We start from the raw sequence: 25,368 nt of genomic DNA, 5'->3' as shown, positions 1-25,368 counted from the left end.
ATTTTTCTTTTTAAATATATATATTAAATCAGTGATAAATGAAATTATTAAATGATAAATTAATCTCGATTATTTATTCCATGTGGATTTAATTTATATTTAGTTGTTACTTTAAAATTTTGAAATATCTGTATAACATTTCAATCTTTAATAAAGCTATTATGAGATAATTAATTAATAATATAATTAAATAAAATAATATATAATATAATAATAATTAAATATTTTGGAGTATATATAATTTTTGGTTAAGTGTTAAAAGAGATATGTCTTTTTTTTGTAACTGAGGACCTAGTAGTCGTGACACCTAACTATTAGTAAATCTTTGGGGGCTTACGATCATTTAACTATTAGTAACCTAACTATTAGTAAACCTCTGGGGGGCCTACGATCTACGATCATATAACTATTGGTATACCTCTGGGGGGCCTACGATCTATTTCAGTAAACTTCTGGGGGGCTAACTTCTGGGGGGCTACGGTTTGTTCAGCGTCTTACGTAACCTAACTATTAGTAAACCTCTGGGGGGCCTACGATCACCTAACTATTACCTAATTATTAGTAAACCTCTGGGGGGCCTACGATCACCTAACTATTACCTAATTATTAGTAAACTTCTGGGGGGCCTACGATCACCTAACTATTAGTAAATCTCTCTGGGGCCTACAATTTATTTTAGTAAACTTCTGGGGGGCTAACTTCTAGGAGGCTACTGTTTGTTCAACTCCTCGTAAGGCACTTGGCTCTCTCTAACTTCTGGGGGGGCTAACTTCTAGGAGGCTACCATTTGTTCAGCTCCGCGTAAGGCACTTGGCTCTCTCTAAGGGTGATCTGTCCAGCTCCTTATGGGCACCTCACTATCTCTTTGGGGATTGCAAAAGGTTTGAACCCAAGACTTTCGGTTCGGTGAGACTTCATTTTGATGACCATTTCCAATTGCAGTACCCCAACAGAGTTAAATGAGATATGATTAATTAACCATCTGTGCAGAATGTATTTCATTTTCTTTTTAAAACCTATAAATGCCATTTGACAAGACCACTGATAAGGATAAGTCTTGAATTTTTTTCACTTCTCTCTCACGAAGAAGACCAATGGCCACCATGAGGTTGACGTTATACGAGTGAATTAATACCACACACATAATTTTCAATTTCTTTTCATTTCATACCACACTAATTGTTCCACATCTTCAACATGACTTACACAACTCCCCCTTTATGAGAATTGTCTTGTACATTTCATAATATAATTAAATACATTAATAAATACCACCGTGTATAGATAATAAATTCATAACATAATTAAATACATTAATAAATACTATAATAATAAAATAAACATTTTGGAATATACACAATTTTCAGTTAAATTTTAAGTTGAAATATGATTAATTAACCACCCTTTTTGAGAAGACCACTGATGAGGATAAGCCTTGATTGTTTTTCAATTCACTCTTGCCATGAAGACCAACGTCAACTGTCGAGCTGACACTTTACAAGTGAATTGATACCCTACACAATTTTCAACGAACTTACTCAACAAATAATTTTTAAGGCATTCATTGGGCTGAAGTACCACTTCTGGTCTATACTTCTACTCAGATTTCTAGACCTGCAACAACCATTTGAAATTGAGACAGGGACCTTTGACTATATTATTGGCAAAATCCTCACCCAACAAAGGCATTTGGTGGTCTATCACAATGACACACTTTACGATACAATTCAAAAGTACCTCAATAGTGGGAAACCTACTGTGAGTAGAGGGACGAGAGGGAACCCTCACTATTTTTAGCGGCACTCACTTGAAATTCTTTCTAAGACACCATAAAGGAACAATATTACCCTATCAGGAGCTATGAAGATAACTATATAAAATGGACCACACTGCTGTAGGGAAGGAACCCAGACATGTCAGAGTTCACAAATATTTTTCATACCCTTCGTACGAAGTTGGGTATCAATGATTCTAAGCAACATATGGTACTCAAGTACCTCTGTTGTCTACAAAAATATATCCAAGACGAGATTGAGTGCTTCGACAGCTCCTTGTTTAGCATCGCCTGTCGATACATTGTTAAGATCACGTAGAAATTTAAACATAAGAAATGAGAATTTGGATCTACAAATCCAAAGCATGGAAAAGGTGCCACCAAACCGCACAACAAAGGACAAAGCTAATGACGGGTAACCCAAGGAAACCCATTGAAGCTGCCAACAAATAATAGCGCCACGAAAACGAAGAAGGACACAAGGAAGTGGTGTGAGTTCCATAAGAGCCCCACTCACAACACAAGTGAGTGTCGTACCGAGCAGTCACTGGTGGCTAAGCTGAAGGCTTTAAAGTCAAATGCATGTTTTGACTCTGAGTCAGACCTCGACAAAGGGATTTACAAAGGGAAGTAGATTATTGTTGCAAATCCCAGCACCACCATCTTCACCACCAAATTCCAAAAGATTAATCCCAAAGATCTAGAGGAAGGGGAGCAGTCTCTTCTATTCGCAGATGTGGGGGAAGGGGCCTATGTTGTAGTTCATTGTTGGCAGCGAAAGCCAAAAGGACCTCATCTCAACAAAGGTCATTAAGTGGTTGGTCTTACCGACCACACTACACCCACATCCATACACGATTGGGTGGCTCCACCAAGGACAGGATCTCTGCATCAGTTAGTAATTGCATCTTCCCTACAACATCAAACCCTTGACGGATGACGTACTGTGTGACATTGCTCCTCTTAAAGTTTGTGATGTATTATTAGGCCAACCATACTTATGGGAGCATCATGTTGTGTATGAGTCCAGGCTTCATACTTTTATTATTACTTTTGGAAACAAGTTATACAAGATACTAGAGGTAGCCCCGCCTACTATCATATCTTTGATCTCTGCTAAGAAACACAGTAAGATCATCTCCTAGTCTGGGAAATTTGTTTCATTTTTAATTTCCTCTCAAAGTAAGGGGAAGATCATGGCCACATCCATAGCCCCAAGGAAGGTTTCCTCCATGCAGTAGAAGTAGATGGATAAGGTCGTGGAGGAATACAAGGGCATCTTCTCCTCACCCACATGGTTACCCTTGTACTATCGGGTCAAGCATTCGATTGATATGACTCTCAGAGCACCTCTATCTAATGCGCTGATATACCTTCGCTCCATTCTAGAAAATGAAGAAATCGAGGAGTTACTGCAAAAATGGCACATCTGACAAAGTTCCTCACCTTGTGGGAGCCCAATTGTACTGGTACAAAAGAAGGATGGGACCTTTAGGCTCTACATTGATTATCGGGCACTAAACAAAATCAATGTCAGGAACATCTATACAATCCTATTAATTAATGACCTTGACTAGCTCAAGAAGGCCAATTATTTTAGCAATGTTGATTTGAAGTCTGACTATCACTAGGTTCCAATAGAGCCCACAAATGTATGGAAGACTACCTTCAAATCCAAGGAGGGCCTTTTTGAATGGCTGGTCATGCCTTTCGGCTTGACAAATTCCCTTGCATCTTTTATGAGGTTGATGGATGACATCTTGTGGCCCTTAACCAACTCGTTCGTGGTTGTATATATCGATGATATCCTCATCTTCAACAAGTGTTGGGAAGAGCACTTGCAACGCATTCGACATGTCCTTCAAATCCCGCAGCAACACAAACTATGTGCCAACTTGGAGAAATGTACCTTTGGCATGAGCCAAGTCTAATATCTAGGTTAAATCATAGATGAGAAAGGCGTGAATGTGGATCCATCTAAGATCCATGTCATTTGAGATTATTCATCCTTGACCACTTTAACATAGCTTCACATATTTTTGGGTCGTGCCAATTTTTATCAAAGGTTCGTGTTGGAATTCTCTCATATCACTTGGCCTCTGATTCAGTTTCCCAAGGGTGGTGCAAAAGAAAAGTTCTCCTACTCTGAGTCCCAACAAAAGGTGTTTGTTGAGATGAAGGAACGCATCTGCTTTTCACCTATACTCACATTGCCAGACTCGCAACAACCATTTCAAATTGAGATAGATGCCTCTACTTATGCTATTTGCGTAGTCATCACCCAACAAGTGCATCCGATGACCTATCATAGTGAGACACTTTCTGATACAATTTGCCCCACCTATGAAAAAGAGATGTATTGTATCGTGTAGGCTTGCCGACAATGGAAACATTGCATTATGTGGAAGGAGATGTTCATCCACACAAATCATCAACCTCTTCAAATTATGTAGACACAAGGAAAGTTATAGAAAAATCGCCATTAGAAGTGGTCTACATATATGCAACAATTCCACTTGAACATTAAATACAAGAAGGGTAGCACCAATCATGTTTCATATTGTGTCAGTCAACCCCCAATTGCAACACTAAATATTGTTCTCAACTCTTGTGGCCATGATATTGTTACATCGATGTAACTATACAATAATGATCTAGAGTTTGTTAGAACATACAAGATGCTAGTGGATGCCAAACAAGTTCCAAATTTCCACCCCCAAGACGCAATACTAAGCTACCTGGGCCACCTTCATGTTCCTTAAAGCAACTATGAGAAATTGATTTGGGAGCCACACAACAATTGGGTCACAGGATGCTTTGATGTGGAGAAAATTGTGGTCATACTGCAAAAGTATTTGATTGTCCAAGAATCCGACAGGATGTTGGAAAATATATCAGATCATGAATTGTTTGTGCCATCGCCAAGCCAACCATCAGGAAGCAACCCTACTTGCAGTCAACCATGGGAATCCATCTCCATGGATTATTTTTCTGACCTCCCTTCTACTAAGCATGCAAATGACTATGTATTTGTGGTCATGGACAATTTTTCTAAGATGGCTATATTAGTAGCTTGGAAGATTGATTTGGGAGCCACAGAACAATTGGGTCACAGGATGCTTTGATGTGGAGAAAATTGTGGTCATACTGCAAAAGTATTTGATTGTCCAAGAATCCGACAGGATGTTGGAAAATATATCAGATCATGAATTGTTTGTGCCATCGCCAAGCCAACCATCAGGAAGCAACCCTACTTGCAGTCAACCATGGGAATCCATCTCCATGGATTATTTTTCTGACCTCCCTTCTACTAAGCATGCAAATGACTATGTATTTGTGGTCATGGACAATTTTTCTAAGATGGCTATATTAGTAGCTTGGAAGAAGAGTATCACAACATAAGACACTTCCAAACTCTTCTTTTAATGAGTTTCGATACATTTTTGGATACTGCACACAATTATATCAAATCTGGATAGCAGGGTCCTAAGCACATTTTGGTCGAGCCTCTGGACATTATTGGACACCAAGCTCACCAAGTAAAATGAATTCCACTGCTAGACTGATGACAGAACAAAGGTCGTCAACGGGATGATAGTGTACATACTACGCATGTACAATTACAAGGCTCCACGAATCTGGGATAAGAGCCTTCCTTATATGCAACAAAATTATAATAGAGCTCTACATAGCTCAACTGACTGCATTCCATTTCAAGTGGTTATGACATTTCAACCATTGTGTATGATTGATGTTGCCATGCTTCATATGACTACATAGACACAATCCACACATGTAGAGTCCATGAATGATAAAGAAACCAGGTTTATTGGACACATCAAACACATCCGCTAGTAGGTGCACGACATCTTGCATAATTCCAATGTAAAGTACAAGGAGTGTTAAGATCAGCATCAGGTGCCACATAAGTTTTAGGTGGGCGACAATGTTTGGATGCATTTACAGAAAGAATGCCTTGTTGGAGCCCATCGAAAACTCCAGTCATTTCGCTATGGGCCTTACACCATCACCAAGGCTAGGTGAGAATTATTTCAAGCTTAATATTCCCCCATTCTTCGGCCTACACCCAATATTCAATGTGGACCACCTTCGGCCATACATTCGACCATTGTTGGACATATCAAACATTACAGAACAACTAACACGAAAAGAACTCAACCCAAACTGCATGGAATAGGACACAGCTGATAGGATCTTGGACACACAAATCATGAACACTTTCCAACAGAAGATCCAACTATATCAAGTTATCAAAGCTGGCCAACTCCTACACCAGGGAAAGTGGCTCACTAGGGACCAAGTTCAACAAAAGTTTCCCCATCTCATGGAGGGACTCAACACAATGGGGTCCATTGCTTCCCAAGGGGAGAGGACTGATCCAGGTGGATATTGATGGCCACTCGCCTATTCCACTTAGACCACCAACATTTTTTCTTTCAGTTTCCTTAATTGTAGTACAATTTACTATTTTTGGTAGCTTTTCAAGTCTTGAACATTTGGACCCATTTTGAAGACCTAAACGATAATTTTTTGGAAAAAGGGAAAACTTGCATCTCTCGTTAGGGATTGCAGTTGAAAGTTGTAGTACTCAAATAAATATTTCTAATGAGGTATCGTACACACCAAACAAAGATCATATGCCAAAGTAACCCGAGGAAGTTGATGTACCAATTTACACAATGGGGCCCGCAGACTTTTGGCACTTCATCTCCTCGAGTTAGGTTTTTGGATGTTTAGGGTTTTCCATTGTTTCTCAATAATAAATAGGTTTCTAAGCCTCATTGTAACACACTTCAGAAGACATGTCTATGCCACATCTCTTCTCAGAGATAAACTACCATCGCCAAAGCTACATAAACAATTTTCAGTACTTTATTATTAATGAATTGAAGTTATCTTTTCGTTGTAGGTTTGTGTTTCTATTTATATCTATATTTCGTTTCTATTTATATGTATATTTACTTTAACCAGTAGAGTGTAGTGTGTATATATATGTATATATATTTTGTTTGTATTGATTTATTTGAAGAGATAATTAATTTAAATTTTGTTTTTCAATTAAAAAAATATTAATGTTTCTTAAGAGAGATAAAGTAAAATGAAAGGTGGTAAATGAAATTGTAAAACAATCACACAAAAATAGATATATTAATTTTAATAAGAATGGGATATAGGGTTAAGAAGAAATTGGGGTATTTTTTTTAATTAAAAAATTAAGAAAAAAAAAGGAAGTATTTTTCCATGTGAGTTGTTTTTATTAACTTGACTTTATGGGATGATAAAATGGAGAGTTTCTTTAGATCATGAAAATATCAATGTCTTTTCAAAGATGATGTGAATTGATGTGAGAAAGTAGGTAAAATAAAAAAAAATTGGGATGAAATTGTAATGCAGTCCATAGAAATGGGTGTATTGATTTGACATGAATGAGCATAAAGCCAAGACAAGCTAGAAAGATTTTCTTTTTTTTTTCTAAAAGAAAAATAAATTATTGTTTCAATAATTTCCCAAACATGATAATTTAAGATTTTCTTTTTTTTTTCTAAAAAATAAATAAATTATTGTTTCAATAATTTCCCAAACATGATAATTGTTTTTATCTGCTTGAATTTATGACATGATAAAATTACGAAGCTTTTATTTTTTCAAGAAAATGTGAATAGTTTTTCAATGTCCATCTAAATGGGTATTAGGTAAAATTAAAATTCAATGAAGAAATTGTATTGGAATTGCATAGAAATGTGTGTAAAGAAGAGGTGAATGCAAGCTTCTTTATCTATTTATAAAAAATAAAAAATAAATAGACTATTCTATTTTCCAAGTGTTTTCTAAGCATTTTAGTTGGTTGCCTTGACTTTACTTTTAGAGATAGTGTGTATATATAGAGATGCATGTACAACATACAACTCACGGATTGTGAGAGAGATTTTGGTGGTAGAGAGAGAAATGGATCTTCTGTTTGTGATATCATTGTTAGTGCTGCTCTGCATCATGGCTGCCCCTCTGCCTGCAGCAACGCATCGGGAAGATGCTGCTTCTTATAAGCACATGGCCGCTGGATTCCCGTGGCTTCCGGTGGGTCATTCTGATTCTGAACGCATGGTGGAGGAACGTGAATTCAATTTATCTTCAACGGACGCCCACGATAAAAGCGACCTCCATGCCCTCTTGTCGTTCAGAAATGCCGTGACAGAGGATCCATTTGGCCTACTGTCCAACTGGACGGCGGAAAACTCCCACAAGATGTGCTCCTGGTTCGGTATTCGCTGCAAACCACGAACCAAAACGGTGGCCGCCATTCACCTCTTTAATGGATCATTGGAAGGTACAATTTCATCGTTTGTTGGCAACCTCTCATCGTTGCGCACATTCAATATTTCTTTTAATGATTTCACTGGAGGAATTCCGGCCGAGTTTGGCAAGCTCCATAATCTGCGCACCGTGGATCTTTCTATTAATGCTTTCAGAGGAGGAATTCCGCCCGAGTTTGGCAAGCTCCATAATCTGCGCACCGTGGATCTTTCTCAAAATGATTTCACTGGAGGAATTCCGCCAGAGTTTGGCAAGCTCCATAATCTGCGCACCGTGGATCTTTTTGGTAATTATTTCACTGGAGGAATTCCGGCCGAGTTTGGCAAGCTCCATAATCTGCGCACTGTGGATCTTTCTTCTAATCATTTCACTGGAGGAATTTCGGCCGAGTTTGGCAAGCTCCATAATCTGCGCGCCGTGGATCTTTCTGATAATGATTTCACTGGAGGAATTCCGGCCGAGTTTAACAAGCTCCATAATCTGCGCGCCGTGCATCTTTCTTATAATTATTTCACTGGAGGAATTCCGGCCGACTTTGGCAAGCTCCATAATCTGCGCACCGTGGAGCTTTCTAAGAATCATTTCACTGGAGGAATTCCGGCCGAGTTTGGCCACCTTAAAGCACTACAAACACTGGATCTCAGAGGCGATAATCTCCGTGGTCCTCTTCCAATCGAATTGGGCTTGTTACAGCAACTAAAGTCCCTGGACCTCTCTGACAATAAGCTCAGCGGTCCTATTCCAATAGAGTTGCACAAGCTGCAGAAACTAGAGTACCTGGACCTCGGTGGCAATATGTTCAGTGGTCCTATTCCAGTCGAGTTGGGCATGCTACAGAAGCTACTGTCCCTGGATCTAGAAAGCAACTATTTCTCAGGCGGAATTCCATGTGAATTGGGTAATTTGACACAACTTTCATTTCTATCCATTTCTGGTCGTAGTATTTCCGATTCTATTCCCTCTGAAATATTTAGACTTCCCCTCTCCACTTTGTATCTTAGTTTTAACCTCACAGGGAGGATACCGAATTCCATTGCCAATTTGACCAAATTAACTGACTTAAAGCTTTCTCAGTGTGGACTGACTCACATATGTGAGGTCATTACCAATTTGACCCACTTGTCGTACTTGGATCTCTCTGGTAACCAACTCGCTACCATACCGGAAGGTATTGCCGATCTCTCTGGTAACCAACTCGCTACCATACCGGAAGGTATTGCCAATCTGGTTAACTTAAATGAGTTGGATCTCTCTGGTAACCAACTCGCTACCATACCGGAAGGTATTGCCAATTTGGTTAACTTATTCGAATTATATCTTTCTCAAAACAACCTCATTCATATAAATGAAGACATTGCCAATTTATCTAAGTTGACGATTTTAGATATTTCCGATAACAAACTTAGCCATAACATACCTAAAGGCATTTTCAATTTGAATAGTTTGACCCAACTATTCCTATCTCAAAATAAATTCACAGGTCCCATTCCTAAAGCCATTGCCCGTTTAAAGGGGCTTGGATTTTTAGATTTCTCAAACAACCTGCTCAAAGGTACAATTCCAAGAGCTATAGGAGAACTCCATTCCTTGAAATTCTTAAATTTAAGTTTAAACAATTTTATTGGAAAGATTCCTAATAATATTAACAACTTAGTTTTCCTTCAGATATTAGATTTATCCGAAAACAATTTGGAGGGACCTATTCCTACTATGTGCTCTTATCATTCAACTTCACATGATTTAACTTCTTTAGCTAATTCAATTTCTTTAACTATTTTCTTGGCTCATTCTAACAATTTCTCTGGGACTCTAACCTCATCCTTTGCTAATTGCACTCAGCTTGTAATATTGGATTTAAGGAAGTGTGGATTTACAGGAGAGCTTCCTTCCACCCTTGCAAATCTGGATAAATTGGGAGTTTTAAGCATGAGTTATAATAATCTTCATGGTAGTATTCCTCAATGGATCACAAACCTCACCAGCTTGTTTTTGTTGGATTTATCCAACAATAATTTTAATGGAACAATACCATATCATCTTGAAAGGCTCCAAGGATTTGCTATAAATATTGTAGATGAATCTAATTGGAGCGAGTTTGGTTTTAATATGGAGGAATACATCAAAGGGATTGAGTATAATGTCTCGAGTGTCTTGAGTACAAACATTATACTTGATTTGTCTAAGAATAATCTTACTGGAGAAATCCCTATAAGCATAGGCAACATGAGAAGCTTGAGGTTACTAAATTTCTCTGGGAACCAATTGGAAGGAAACATACCTGCATCTTTTAGTAAGATCTCTACTTTGGAGCAGTTGGACTTGTCCAAAAATAACTTGGGTGGAGCAATTCCTCAAGAACTCTCTCAGTTATCAATGCTGGCTTTTCTAGATGTTTCATCTAATAACCTTTGTGGGCCAATTCCAACAGGGACACAATTTTACACCTTTAATGAGTCTTCATTTCGAAAGAATAAGTGCTTATGTGGATATCCTCTACCAAGATGCAATCAAAACTATACAAAACCCTCTGGTGGAGACAATGGCAGTCAAAGTAACATGAAAAGAGAATGGCTCAGCTATGTAAATGAAAAAATGTCTTTGATAGCATTAGCTATAGGAATGGGGATAGGATTTGCAGGAGTTATTGCTATGTTTATTGTTTGGGATAAAGCAAGGTATTGGGTTGTGGGTTTGCCTTCCACAAGCACAAGAAGACCCTCTTATGGCTTGTATCGATTCCCTACATAGCTCAATCAAACTTGTCCCTATATATCACTATCTTAATATATGTAATGCCACTTAATGATATGGTTTGAATGTTCTTTATTAATATACCTTGTTGTTTCAGTAAGTGTCCATGCATTATTACTTGACATAAAGTTGTTTGAATATGGATAAAATTACCTACTTTTGTAGAAGAATGTAAGATAGAGTTCACATAATTTCTTTCCTTTGTTGTTTGTTGTTAATTATTAATATATATAAACAAAGTGAGATTGAAATAGACAATAATTTTAAGCTTACAATATATATTGTTTTAAAGTTTTGTTGTTAATTATTAATATATATAAACAAAGTGAGATTGAAATAGACAATAATTTTAAGCTTACGATATATATTGTTTTAAAGTTTTTTCATAAAGAAAAAGTTTTTTCAGAAAGAAAGAGCTAAATTATATTATATTTAGTCGATATAATAGATACAAAATGGTACATATTATGCTGATGAGATTGCATAATCTGGGGACATGGAACAGAAATACTTAAGCAGATCCGTGTAGATGAGACACATCGTGCAAGAACAGAGGGGAAGAGTCGGCAGAAAACATATATATGCAATACAAAATGCTTGGAAAACAAAAAAGGATGAGAAAACCAGATCAGATAATCAAAAGCTTGGGAAAGAGAAGTCCTGTATGGAAAATGCTTCCCCTCCAGACTTTACCTCCAAGTACCAGAAGCCATGATCAAGATAAAGTTATTGTTCATTATTGAGAAACTAAAGTAGATGGATCTACATTAATTTTTTATTAATAACTTACTATTTTTTTAAATGTCAAAAGCTTTTTAATATAACAATTTTATAATAAAATAACAAAATTGATAATGAAAACTAAATGTCAAAGCTTTTTAATATAACCATTTTATAATAAATTAACAAAATTGATAATGAAAACTATGGATGATTAGTATATATAATAATTAATAAATCTCTAAATTTTAATATAATCATTTTATAATAAAATAACAAAATTGATAATGAAAACTATGGATGATTAGTATATATAATAATTAATAAATCTCTAAATTTTAATAAATTCTCCATATTTATTAAGTGTGCTAAGAGATAAGATATGCTATATTTAATTGTTTGATATTGTTGAAAAATGTTGATTAAATTGCATCTAAATGATAAGAAAGAAAATTTCAAAACATACTAGTTTTATATGATTAAATTCAAAGATTAAATTCAAGTTATATGCTTAAATTTAGATTAATATTGATGATGTTATAAAATATGAATATTTTAATATTCAGTTAAATATTTAAAATAATTTTATTAATAAGATTTTATATATGACTTAAAAAATTTCAATTTATTATCATTAATTATAATTAAATAGAAATGTAAGAGGAAAATCAATATAAATTATTAAAATTAATGTTAATTTTGATTTCTTATATTTGTTAATACACACAAAATTGTTAAGTTAAAATTTTAATTAAATAAAGCTTTGATTAACAAAGGATATATGTCTAATAATGTTAATAAGTAACAGAATATGACATTTTGATATAATATTTTTATTTAAATATAAATGTAAAAGGAAAATAAATATAAATTATTAAAATTAATGTTAATTTTGATTTCTTATATTTGTTAGTCCACACAAAATTGTTAATTTAAAATTTTAATTAAATAAAATTATTAAAATTAATGTTAATTTTAATTTCTTATATTTGTTAATCCACACAAAATTGTTAATTTAAAATTTTAATTAAATAAAATTATTAAAATTAATGTTAATTTTGATTTCTTATATTTGTTATATTTGTTAATCCACACAAAATTGTTAATTTAAAATTTTAATTAAATAAAGCTTTGATTAACAAAGGATATATGTCCATGTCCATGTTTTAACTCGTTGAGTGCAATGCATATGGGATTTTATGCAGTTAACTTTAAATACATTATTATTTAATAAGTAATAGAGTATGACATTATATCAATTAAATAAAATTATAAAATTAATGTTAATTTTAATTTCTTATATTTGTTAATCCACACAAAATTATTAATTTAAAATTTTAATTAAATAAAATTATTAAAATTAATGTTAATTTTGATTTCTTATATTTGTTAATCCACACAAAATTGTTAATTTAAAATTTTAATTAAATAAAGCTTTGATTAACAAAGGATATATGTCCATGTTTTAACTCGTTGAGTGCAATGCATATGGGATTTTATGCAGTTAACTTTAAATAAATTATTATTTAATAAGTAATAGAGTATGACATTTTGATATAATATTTTTATTGTATTTAATCTAATCAATGACTTTACTTGCGAAATTCAACGTCAGAATATGTAATTTTATATTTTAATTTCTAAAATTTAAGAAATAAAGTTCTTATTTATTTTTAAATAAAGTTTTATAAAATCATAAAAAATAAACATGTTCTACATACAAATACAAAATGTTCCGGGTATCATTCGACCCATTATTTTAAAATTTTCCGAACATTTTGTATTTTACTTATAAACAAAATATTAAAATTAAAAATGTTAATAAAATTAAAAAGTTACGAGACAATTTTTAAAAAATGTTTTATTTAATTTACTGAATGCTTATTTTATGTATATATTATATATATATATATAGTTTTCGGATTATTATGATTAGTTACATTTTAGTTATTTTCGAAAAAAATATTAGCCTTCAGCTTAAATCCAAGGCATGATAAAAAGGCTAAAGGGAAAGTTGTGTTTAAGAGATATCACTCCACTCTGGATCATCTCGTTACCTCTCAAGGGAATGCCAAATAATAAAATTGGTCCCTTATGTTGCTTTGTTGACTTTAGAATTTTTTTTAACATTGCTCCTAGGAAAACACTAGGAAAACACTATGGAAGAGTATGGAAGAAGAGAGAAGAGAGAATGGTTCCTATTGAGCTGAGGGTTGTGTCAAACCGCAAAATTGTTTACTTAATGCACCTTTTTTATTCATATGATGCCTTTGTTTTACCCGTTTATAAACTCTTTCTACATTCTTTTAATGTAATAACGAAGATTTGTGCTTGTGTTGTATTTTATATAAAAATACCTTCATTATATGCATTTCTAAGATTAATGCTCATTAAAATGTTGCTAATGTAGATCGTCTTGTTCTTGCATCGCATATGGATCTTGCACCAAGTATATGTGGAGAACTTCATCACTCAAGCTTGTCACGAAAGAAATCGCTAGCTGGTAGTACAAACATGCATTTCGAATAATCTTGGATCCTTTTTTACAGTCACAAGTAGACTTATATTTCATTGACATGTTCCTGCATTAAAGGGCAACATTCCTGCACTAGAGAGCAACTAATTTGGAGCTTTCATACATTGACACATTTTTGAAAAAGTTGTTTGAACACCTCCACATCAGTGAAAATGCAACAAGGTCGTACATATGGATTTTTAAGTAATACTTAATGCTTCAAAACCCAAATTCGCAACAGCTTTCAAATCACCAACTTACTCCTATATTTGCGTGCAAATGAAGAAGACTATGAAAATTATGAAACATGGGTTTGTATCCCAATATAGGATATTGAGTAACACGGACAATTTTCCAAAATTCACCACCGTTTGTGAGATCCGAAGGGGTCTCTTGAGGCATATTTGTAGAAATTCATGTGTCGGGGATGATACATATTCTCCCCTTCACCAATTGCGATTGTGATTTCCTCATCACATCGCAACCTTGAAGTTGCCAAGGGCCAATTTGAACCACCTTTTCCGCCTACCGCTGCAATATGAAATTTTTCAAGAGCCAATGTTGGGCTTCCACTTGGTGCCTCCTTATTCGCTAAAGACTTGACACATCATCCTAATCCTGCCATGTAAGCAACTCAAACCTGAACTTTCACTTTCTCTAACTTCTGCATACAAACTCAGTTTTGAGTGTCCTTCACACCGATGGATTCAAAATGACAAGCTCTTCAATATGAAGCTAAGTTTCACAAGATTCTGACAATTTGACTTTTGAACATAATTTTGAGCATCTGATCACTCATCCCCACTGTAAGCCTTTTGGACCCCAAAAGAATCACTTTCAGTTATTGATCAGATGAGGGTATTGTTCACTCACTTTCCCCACTTCAATCCATTTGGACTTTGATGGATGCGTACTTTGAAACCCACCCGAAGATAATCAATATTTCCTCTTTCAATTGTCCTTGTCCTTTTGTATCAAAGTATTCTAGAGAAAAGTCTTCAATAGATGGAATTTGAACATTCTTCCCTGAATCTTCAATCAGGAAGGGTTCATACAATCTTAATTTTTCAACTATAAAAATAGAATAGATCCTCATATATGAAGGGAAATCAAGCCTCAAAGCATTATTACCAATCTTTTCTTGAATTTTAAATGGACCATAAAGAATTGGTTTCAATTTTTTACCTTCACCTTCAAGCATTTATTTGCTAATGTATAGCCAAAATTCATCACCTAATTGAAACTAATGATCCACACGATGCTTATGATGCCTTGCGTTATACTTGCCTTGACTGTTTTCTAATTGTTCTTGAACTGTTTGGTGAATCAACTGAATTTCCTCAATGAGATTATTTTCCCTGTCTATCTCACTATGTCCATCTATAGCTACATCTTTCTCAAAGATGAAATCCAAAGGCGATTTAGGAAAATACCCCAGACATGCCTCAAAAGGTGGAGTTAGAGTAGAAAAGTGTTTTGCTTAGTTGTAAGCATAATGAATATAATGCAACTATTCATCCAACTTAGGATGTTTTCTGCAATATCCTCTTAGCAAATGAATGATTGTCTTGTTAACCACTTCAGTTTTCCCATCGATTTGGGGATGAAATGATGTACTTTTCTTCAATTTGCTGTGCATCAATTTCCATAAACTTTACCAAAAAATTCCCAAGAAATCAAGAATCACGATCACTTACAATAGAAGTAGGCAATCCAAAATGAACCAATACATTTTGAAAAAAAAAAGTTGAATTGTTTGTTCAACTGTAATTTGCTTTTTACAAGGCATTAACATGCACACCTTACTGAACCTATCCGCAACTACATACAAATAATCATGACCTTTCCTTGATAAAGGGAGACCTTCTACAAAATCCATATAAACCCTTTCCCATGGTCTTGAAGGCACTGGAACTGGAGTGTACAATCCTAGTTTCCTATTACTAGGCTTATTGATTGCGCACAATGATAAAACTCTTATAAAACGTGACGCTTTCAAGTATAGGAGGCCAATCAAAATACCTCTGAAGATATGCTATTGTTTTACTTGCACCGAAATGTCCAGCAATAAAAAAAGTGTGCGGTTCCCTTGTGACATTTACTCTCTCTACCAATGGAATACAAAGTTTTCCCAAATGATAAAACAAATTATCATGTACAAGGTAGTCTAACTCATAAACTTGGTGGCCTTGACTCAAGTTTAGATATACCTCTTGAAAATCAGCATCTTGTACATATTGTTCAACATAACTTTTAGGCAAAACATAATTATTCTAGAGTAAAATGGTTATATTTGCAACCGGTCTAGAAAGCATATCTACAACTCTGTTTTATATACCTTTCTTGCACCTGATTACCAAGTGAAATTGTTGTAAGAATCCCATCTAATGAAAGTGCCTTGACTGCTGCAATTTGGTTTGAGATTGCAGATATTGCAGACGCTGATGATCGATGTGAATAGTGGTTTCTTCTCCCATCAAATAATGCTTCCATTTCTTCACTATTAAAAATCTCAAAAGGAAATGAAATGGCCTTACCATGTTGTAAAAGCACTGCACCCATGGCATAGCCACTTGTATCTGTCTGTATTTCAAAATGTTGTTTCAAATTCAACAATGCGAAAACTGGGGTTGAATTGATATTTTGTTTCAAAGCATCAAATGGTTTTTGCTGTTTGCCTCCCCACTGGAAGGAAACCTTGACATTAGTCAATGCATGTAGTGGAGTTGTTATGGAGGAGAAATTGGAAATGAACTTCCTCCAGTACTGCACTGCTCCTAAAAAACTCCTACTTCCGTGACTGATTTGGGTATTAGCCAATTCAAAATGACTGAAACTTTAGAGGGATCAATCTTCAGCTCACCTCCTCCAACTATGTGGGGCAAATAGACTAAGGAAGTTTTCCCAAATCCACATTTATAAATATTTAGAAATAATGGTTCTTTTCTCATGATATCCAAAACTTTCCTAACATGCTTGACATGCTCTTCTCGTGATTCGCTGAATATCAAAATATCATCTAAATAGACAATTACAAACTCATCCAGAAATGATCTTAAAACATCATTCATAACTCTCATGAATGTAGCTAGAGCATTACAAAGACTGAAAGGCATAACCATCCACTCAAACAATCCTTGTTTGGTTTTAAAAGCAGTCTCCCATATGTCCTCCTCAGTGATTCTAACTTGATGATATCCACTTCTAGAGTCTAATTTAGCAAGATACTTTGAATTCCTCAACTGATCTAGCAAATCCTCTATTATGGGCAGTGGGTATTGATTCTTTATTGTGATCTTATTTAAAGCTCTATAGTCCGCACACACGCGCCAAGTTCCATCTTTCTTGGGTACCAATACAATTAGTGAACCACATGGCAAGGTAGAAGGACGAATTACTCCTTTATCTAACAATTCCTAAAACTTTTTTTTTTTTATTTCTGAACTTTTCTGAATTGAAATTTGATACATACCAATGTTTCGGAGTGGACAATCCTGTTGTAGCTAAATTTCATTCTAGACTCTTCTCTTTGGTGGCAATGCCTTTGGTTCTTGAAACATTTCCCCAGATTGATTTACCACATCAACCAATTCAGCTTTCAACTTCACATCCAACTTGCAAAGGATTCCTTCTGCGTGTCATTCTTTTGCTTGATCATGAGGAGCTCGAGACCCTCGTTGGAATTTACTAGACATTTCATTTCACTTACACTTGCTAAAGACGGATTAAGTTTTTTGCGATGGGCTCTCACAATGTAATCCACTCCGTCTTTGAACAAATGATATTTGTTCTCAAATCTATGGAAAACAACCTTCCTGTCATACAAATACGGACTTCCCAACACAATTCCTGAGATATCCAATGGCACAACTTCTAATTCAACTTCATCAATGACACTGGCAGTGATTGCAAATCTGAAAACATATTTCCATGTGACTTGCAAATTGGCATCCTTGGTTATCCAACCCAACGGATACGGTTTATGATGAGGCACAGTTTCCAAATTCAATTTCTTGACTAAGTCAACATAAATTAAGTTGGCCTAAGATCCACTGTCAAACAACGTTTCGATTTTTGTATACCTGGAAATAACTCAGATATGGAACAACTCAATTCCTTTTTCTTCATTTGGAACGTTGAGAGAGTTATTCGCCACGCTGGTACTTGCTACAGCTGCCTTTTTGCTGAACTCTATGCTTTCTTTTGCCAAAACTTTTCCTTTGGTGACTGTGGCTGCTATTTTTGTTTCATCCCTCGAGTCTGAACCCATGTCTTATTGTGCAGCGACATTGGTCTTATGTTTCCCTTTATTGTTGAATTTCTTCGATCGTAATTATGTATGAAGCTTCCAGCAATGTGCTTCATCATGTCCTTCATTGGAACAATTCTTGCACACGGGTCTCTCCCCTTCTTTCTTAACATAATAATTTTTTTTCTGCTTTCCTTTAAACTTCTTCCCTTTTTCAACACTCTGAAATGGCTTCTTCTTACCTTCTTCCTATATATTTTTCCCTCTTTCTTCGAGGTGTGTAGCTTGAACACATACCTCATTGTTGACACCTAATCCGAAACGGATGAGGTGAAGCTGGACAATCATCTAGAAGATGAACTGATCCGTTTTTGTGTATGTATAAATAATGTGTTAGCTAATGAATAAAATCAATGAGTTTTGTCTCTCGTTCAATGTGGAGTTACCTGGCCTGACATGGTATCAGAGCACAGGTCCCAAAATAGCTGTAACTCCTCTGCCAGGTTTCTGTTACCTCATGAAACCCCTGACATGAGAGACTGCCTTTACCTGAATTCGCTGCCCCTCTGACCTGACAACGCATCTGCCTGAATTATCCTTTGTCTCTCTGCGCATTCATCTATGCCAATGCATTTGCCTGAAACGTTCCTTGTCTCTGCGCTGCCCCTCTCTGCGTTTGCCTGAATACACAATCGCTCATTTATTTCTGCGCATTTTTTCTTATGAACGTTCATGGTCCAGGATTTGCCTCGTCGGCGTTCATGGCTGCCGTAGATGGCAAGAAGGAGATGCTGGTGTTTGCAGAGAGACGTGATCATTGATATGGCCGTGGAGAGCCACCCTATAACACTGTAAATGCTATATCGATTTACCCAAGACGCAGAATATCTTCATTCTGGCAACTGAGTTTTTTGACTGCTTTTTTATTACTGAAGACTGCGTTGATGTATTATAGAGTGCGTTGTATTGATGTGTGGAAGACTGCGTTGATGCATTTTTTTTGAAATATGACTAAGGTCTGAAGATTGCGTTGAAGACTGCGTTGATGCATTTCCTTTTAATGCATTTCTTTTTGAAGCCTTTGGAAAGAAAACAGTCCCTGAATCTTCTGAAGAGACTGTTTGCCTTGCTCATAAAGAAAAGCAGCCTACTCAAGATTCTACAAGAGGAAGAGGTGGACAAAGAGGAAGAGGAAGATACTTCAGAGGCAGGGGGGGCAGACATCCTCAAGCAGAAAAGGCAGATCTGCATTACATTCGCTGCAAACGAAATGGATCACATGATGCTTCTACATGCAAGCTACCATGGGACAAGGTTGAGCAGAGAAGAAATCAGCAGAAAGGTAAAACTGATGACACAGACAAAGGTAAAGCACCTAAATCCGCTCACTATATTGAGGCACAATGTAACATTGGAGTAAATGAAGATTTGTTTAATGCTTCACTTGCTTCTTCGAAAAATGACTGGTTGCTTGATTCAGGAGCAACCTGTCATATGACTCATAGGAGAGATTTCTTTGAAGATTTCACTAACAATGTTGATGGAGCAGTATACTTTGCAGATCAGTCAAAAATCAAGCCATCAGGGCTTGGCACAATCAGGCTTAAACTGCCTGGTCTTCCAGACTTTCTTCTGGATCATGTTCTATATCTCCCACAGCTGAAGAGAAACTTGCTGTCCCTGGTCCACATCCGCCAGCAAGGTCACTCCATTCACATGTTTGATGGCAAGCTTGAGGTAAGAAAGGCATCTGACCACTCACTTGTCATGAGGGGTATAGAAGAAGAAAGACTCCTTAAACTGCAAGGAACCTCTGCTCATGCACAACATTTCTCATATATTTCTCATCATGAAGAAGGTGCACTTTCATCAAGTTTATTATGGCATGCTAGATTTGGACATTTAAACTATGATAGTCTTCGCTTGTTAAAGAAAAATGGTGTTGCTGGTTTGCCTACAATTCCTAGAAAACATAAACAATGTGATGCTTGCATTCTAGGAAAGCACAACAAACAGTCTTTTCATGATTCACATTCAAGAGCACATAGGAAGCTTGAACTTATTCATTCAGATTTATGTGGTCCAATGCCTGTTTCTTCTGCAAATGGAAATAAATATATCATGAAATTTATTGATGATTACACCAGAATGTGTTGGGTTTACTTATTGAAGAACAAATCTGATGCTTTTCAAACATTCAAGAATTTTCATAAGTGGATTGAAAATGATGCACAATCTCATATTGGGTCTATTCGCACTGATAATGGAAAAGAATATACATCAAATGAATTTGAACACTATCTTCGCCAACATGGGATTAAACATCAAACAACTGTGCCTTATAATCCTCAACAGAATGGTGTAGCTGAAAGAATGAACAGAACAATTTTGAATATGGTACGATCCATGCTTTTCTTCAAAAATGTAAAGACAATGTTTTGGGCTGATGCTGTTCTATGTGCTGCATATATAAAGAATAGATGTCCATCTAGTGCTATAAGAAACAATACTCCTTATGAATTGTGGTATGGACATGTTCCTTCGGTAAAACATCTCAGGATATTTGGTTCCACCTGTTATGCTTTAATACCAAAGGTACATAGAAACAAACTTGGTGCTAGAAGTCGTAAGTGTATCTTCCTGGGGTATTCACACACATCTAAAGCATACCGCCTTTATGATGAAGTAAATAAAAATTTTGTTTTATCTAGAGATGTCATTTTTCTTGAATCATCCAAATCTGACAGTGTTGTTGAGCGGCAACTTGATCGCTTGGATAGATTCACAAAACCGAAATCATTTCAAGAGTTTGATAATCAGATTCCACATCTTGAAGGGGGGATTCCTATACTAGATCAACATGTGGAATCTTCTTCTGAAGAACAACCTCCCCTGCGTGACACTCCAACAACGGATGATGCTTTAAGTGATGTAATTGATAGAATTGGGAGACTCAATCTTGATTCAGACCAAACTCAATCAACAGAACAGCCTGGACCATCTCAGAAAGGTCCCCCAAAGTGGCTGACAAAGACACTTGAAAGTGTTCATCCTGATGAAATTGGAAAAACAGGAACCAGAAATTCAAACCGACAAGATGGAGGTGATGTAGATAACTCTAATTCACCTGTTGATATGGATGTTACTTATGATTGTGAATTGAACTTGTCTACAGATTTTGAACCAACTTCCTTCAAAGAAGCTACTTCTCATGATGAATGGAAAGAAGCGATGCAGAAGGAGTATGATGCCCTCATAAAGAATGGCACTTGGAAGCTGGTTGATCCTCCATTTGGAACCAAACCAATTGGCTGCAAGTGGGTCTACAAGAACAAGTACAAAGATGATGGCTCACTTGACAAGCACAAAGCTAGGCTTGTGGCAAAAGGTTTTGCATAGAAGGAAGGGGTCGATTATGAGGAAACTTTTGCTCCCACAGCAAAATGGGCCACCATCCGGACACTCTTTTCACTAGCTGCTCAGAACGGTTGGAAAGTCCATCAAATGGATGTAAAAACTGCATTCTTGAATGGAGATCTAAAAGAGAATGTTTTTATGTCCCAGCCTGAAGGATTTGCTGTGAAAGGACATGAACACAAAGTATGCAAACTTGTGAAGTCCTTGTATGGCCTCAAACAAGCACCTCGAGCCTGGTATGAAAAACTAACTGAGCATCTTCTGAAACTCAACTTCAATCATTTTGATCTTGATGATGCAACTTTATTTGTCAAGAAAGTTGGAAAAATAGTTGTATATCTTGTGGTATATGTATATGATATTTTAATGACAGGGAACAATGAAAGCTATATTGCATCCATAAAGAAAGAACTAGGAAATTTTTTTGAAATGACTGATTTGGGCTATGTTCATTACTATCTTGGCATTGAAGTAACCCAACATCCAAAGTCCATATTTCTTTCTCAAAAGAAATACATTGGAGATTTGTTAAACAGATTTGGCATGACAGAGTGCAATCCCCTTTCTACTCCAATGGAACAAAACTTGAAGCTCACATCTATTGAAGGAAAGGAATTTGAGTATGCAACAAAGTATAGACAGCTTGTAGGAAGTCTCATCTACCTCACTACTACCAGACCAGACATTTCATTTGTTGTTGGAATCCTCTCCAGGTTTATGCAAAAGCCTTGTGAGGGACATTGGTCTGCTGCAAAAAGAGTTCTAAGGTACTTGAAGGGAACTCAAGACCTTGGAATCAAGTATACACAGGTGGACGACTTCAACTTGATTGGATACTCTGATTCAGACTTCGATGGAGACAAAGAAACTGGGGTATCTACTTCAGGATATGCTATGAGTCTTGGATCAGGAGCTGTCTCCTAGAGATCACGCAAACAATCAGTACCAGCAGATTCCACAACAGAAGCAGAATATGTGGCAGCAGCTGAAGCAACGAAAGAAATTGTGTGGCTCAGGAAAATTCTTGAAGATTTGCAGGTAAAACAAATACAATCAACTCCACTCATGATTGATAACACATCTGCAATAAAGTTGGCCAAGAACCCAAAGTTCCATGATCGTACTAAGCACATCAATACTAAATATCATCTGATCCGACATCATGTTGAGGCCAAAACAATCCATCTCCATCATTGTTCCACAAACGAGCAAATTGCAGACATCTTCACCAAAGCGCTTGGAAGAGAAAAGCTTGAAAGATTCAGAATGATGCTTGGACTCACCAACATCCCTTCAGATTAAGGGGGGGAATGTTGACACCTAATCCGAAACGGATGAGGTGAAGCTGGACAGTCATCTAGAAAATGAACTGATCCGTTTTTGTGTATGTATAAATAATGTGTTAGCTAATGAATAAAATCAATGAGTTTTGTCTCTCGTTCAATGTGGAGTTACCTGGCCTGACACTCATCAAGATTCCTACGACAAAACATAAGAATGGTATGTCGAATGTAACTATGCAACCCTCCTATGTATTTCAGCAAGGTATCTTGTGACTGTAAGTTACTCCTAACATAAGAGCTCTTTTGCTAAACTCTTGACCATACTCTTGCACATTTTGACCTTTCAATTGTTTGAAATTTTTCCAATTCATAATGGCTTTTTACATATGAGCTAAAGGTAGAACTGTGTTTTTATAGCGGTAATGAAACTAGACCAAGTAATAGATATCTTACCATGTTTCTTGATCTCATCTCAAGTCCTTGATTCCTACCATACATGTGTTTCACCCTCCATTCTCAATGAAGCGAACTAAATCTTGATTTCATCCTCTCGAAGGTTCTGAATTCTACATTACACCTCCAATTGACAAATCCAGTTATCCAGCTTCTTTGCATTAACTTCTCCATTGTACATAGGCAACTCAAATTTAAAATCAAGCTTCAAAAAAGGTGATTTAGAAACCCCTTTTGAAGAATGATGACATGTATGAATAATGGTGGTATTTTTGGAAGAGTTTGAATATGCTTTCGAAGAAGAAGATCGTGGATATGGTGGAAGCTTGTCTCCATTCCCACTATTTCCTTTTCCTTTATCTTCTTTTCCATTACCTCCTCCTGAAGAGCCTTCTCCATTGGGAGGCTTGAAACTTTCTCCATGTAGTCTATTGTTCCTCTCTTCATAAAGGACCTTAACTATCTATGTCATATCAAAGAAATCCTTTCTGAAGGTCTTCTCGAAGAACAACAAACTACATAGAGAAAGTTCCAAGGCTCCCAATGATGAAGGCTCTTCAGGACCTTAACCATCTCTGTGATATCAAAGAAAGCCTTTCTGGAGGTCTTCTAATCTTTTGTCATGATAGGTTCTCCTCCTTGAGACATGGTCTCTGAAGGCTCAACTACAACTTGAGGTTGTACTAGTATTGGAATCTCAACTGCAACTTGATGCTGAATTGTTGTAGAAGACTTTGGGAACCTTGCTCTTCTTCCCTTTGACCCAATTTCAGGACTTTCAACCAACTTTCCTTCACCTATTTTGAGATTTAACCTTGTGAGCATCACATAAACTTTCAAAAAATTAAATCCTTCCTTCAAAAAACCAATGCTCTGATACCAAACATGATCTGAATTGGAGCATATTAGAAATGTTGTGCTAATTTCCCATTCAGAAATAAACCCAAAATGCTTATCATTTGCTTTTAAAGTGCTTAATGATTCAAAAAACTTTTTCCATTAACATATTCCCATGAGAGTTTCTTAAGTAACTGTCATAAGCAATTAAACATAAAAATCATATCTTGAACAACAGCGGTATAAAAACAATGAACATCAATATACGACATACAACAAGAACATGATAAAGGAGTTCACTTCTCTTGAGCTACATCTCCTTGGTCCATCTTCCAAAGGCTTGGGCCTCTCTATTATGCTCAAATTGCATCAAAAGTGTGTTTACAATGCTCAGTTTCCGCTCAAAAACTGTCTCAATGAGTTCAACATACTCAAAAATGGCCATCCAACCTCTTTTTGCATCCAATTTGGATAAGAACTGAAGAAATTATGACTTCTCCCAGTTTCTCCACTAATTGTTCCACAAAATGCTCTAAAATCAGCAGAAAACTACATTTTAGCTCTAAAATTCTCTAAACAGGAAAAAATTTCTCCGCACTGCGAGCCAAACCCTGTCTGTCGTATCGCAAATCACAATCAATGAGTTCAGGTGGGCAGAAGGTCTTTTTTTCACAGCAAAACACTTTCATACGATATAGGCAGATCCGATGGAATATTAAACTATGGCATAAAAAACCATCACATCCGGGGTCTTATCGCTCGTCGCATTCAGTAATTGGCTATGGGCTCTTTAACACAATGATGCGATATCACGGACCAGCCAGAACATAAAACTACAACATAATGACGTACCGCATCCAGAACTCAAACTCTGCCAGTACCAAGGCCGATACCTATTCTCCCCTTCACCGATTGCGATTGTGATTGCGATTGCCTGATCACATCGCAACCCTGAACCTGTAAGGGGCCGATTTGAAACACCTTTTCCGCCTACCATTTTGATATGCGATTTTGCGAGAGCCAATGCTAGGCTTCC

General features: G+C 36.2%; 1 protein-coding gene across 1 annotated transcript; it reads left to right on the top strand.

The window, feature by feature from the left end:
- The first annotated feature begins 7,689 nt into the window (after window positions 1–7,689).
- On the top strand, window positions 7,690–10,939 carry LOC149196351 (uncharacterized). The gene is made up of 2 exons (XM_089405532.1): window positions 7,690–9,275; window positions 9,321–10,939. Exons 1-2 carry the CDS (start codon window positions 7,742–7,744, stop codon window positions 10,853–10,855), a joined length of 3,069 nt encoding a protein of 1,022 aa, XP_089261658.1. The 5' UTR covers window positions 7,690–7,741; the 3' UTR covers window positions 10,856–10,939.
- Window positions 10,940–25,368: the final 14,429 nt, after the last annotated feature.

Source organism: Pinus tabuliformis, chromosome 2_2 (genome assembly GCF_031772625.1).
Source record: "Pinus tabuliformis cultivar Carrire ecotype Pingquan chromosome 2_2, CPIR1, whole genome shotgun sequence".
NCBI lineage: Eukaryota > Viridiplantae > Streptophyta > Pinopsida > Pinales > Pinaceae > Pinus > Pinus tabuliformis.
The sequence above is the reverse complement of the archived record's forward strand: the minus strand, read 5'-3'. Positions and strand labels throughout refer to the sequence as shown.

Coding starts and splice junctions, on each gene's coding strand:
- LOC149196351 (XM_089405532.1), top strand. CDS start 7,742: ATGGATCTTCTGTTTGTGATATCATTGTTAGTGCTGCTCTGCATCATG. Junction 9,276..9,320: donor ACTCGCTACCATACCGGAAG/GTATTGCCGATC, acceptor CCATACCGGAAG/GTATTGCCAATCTGGTTAAC.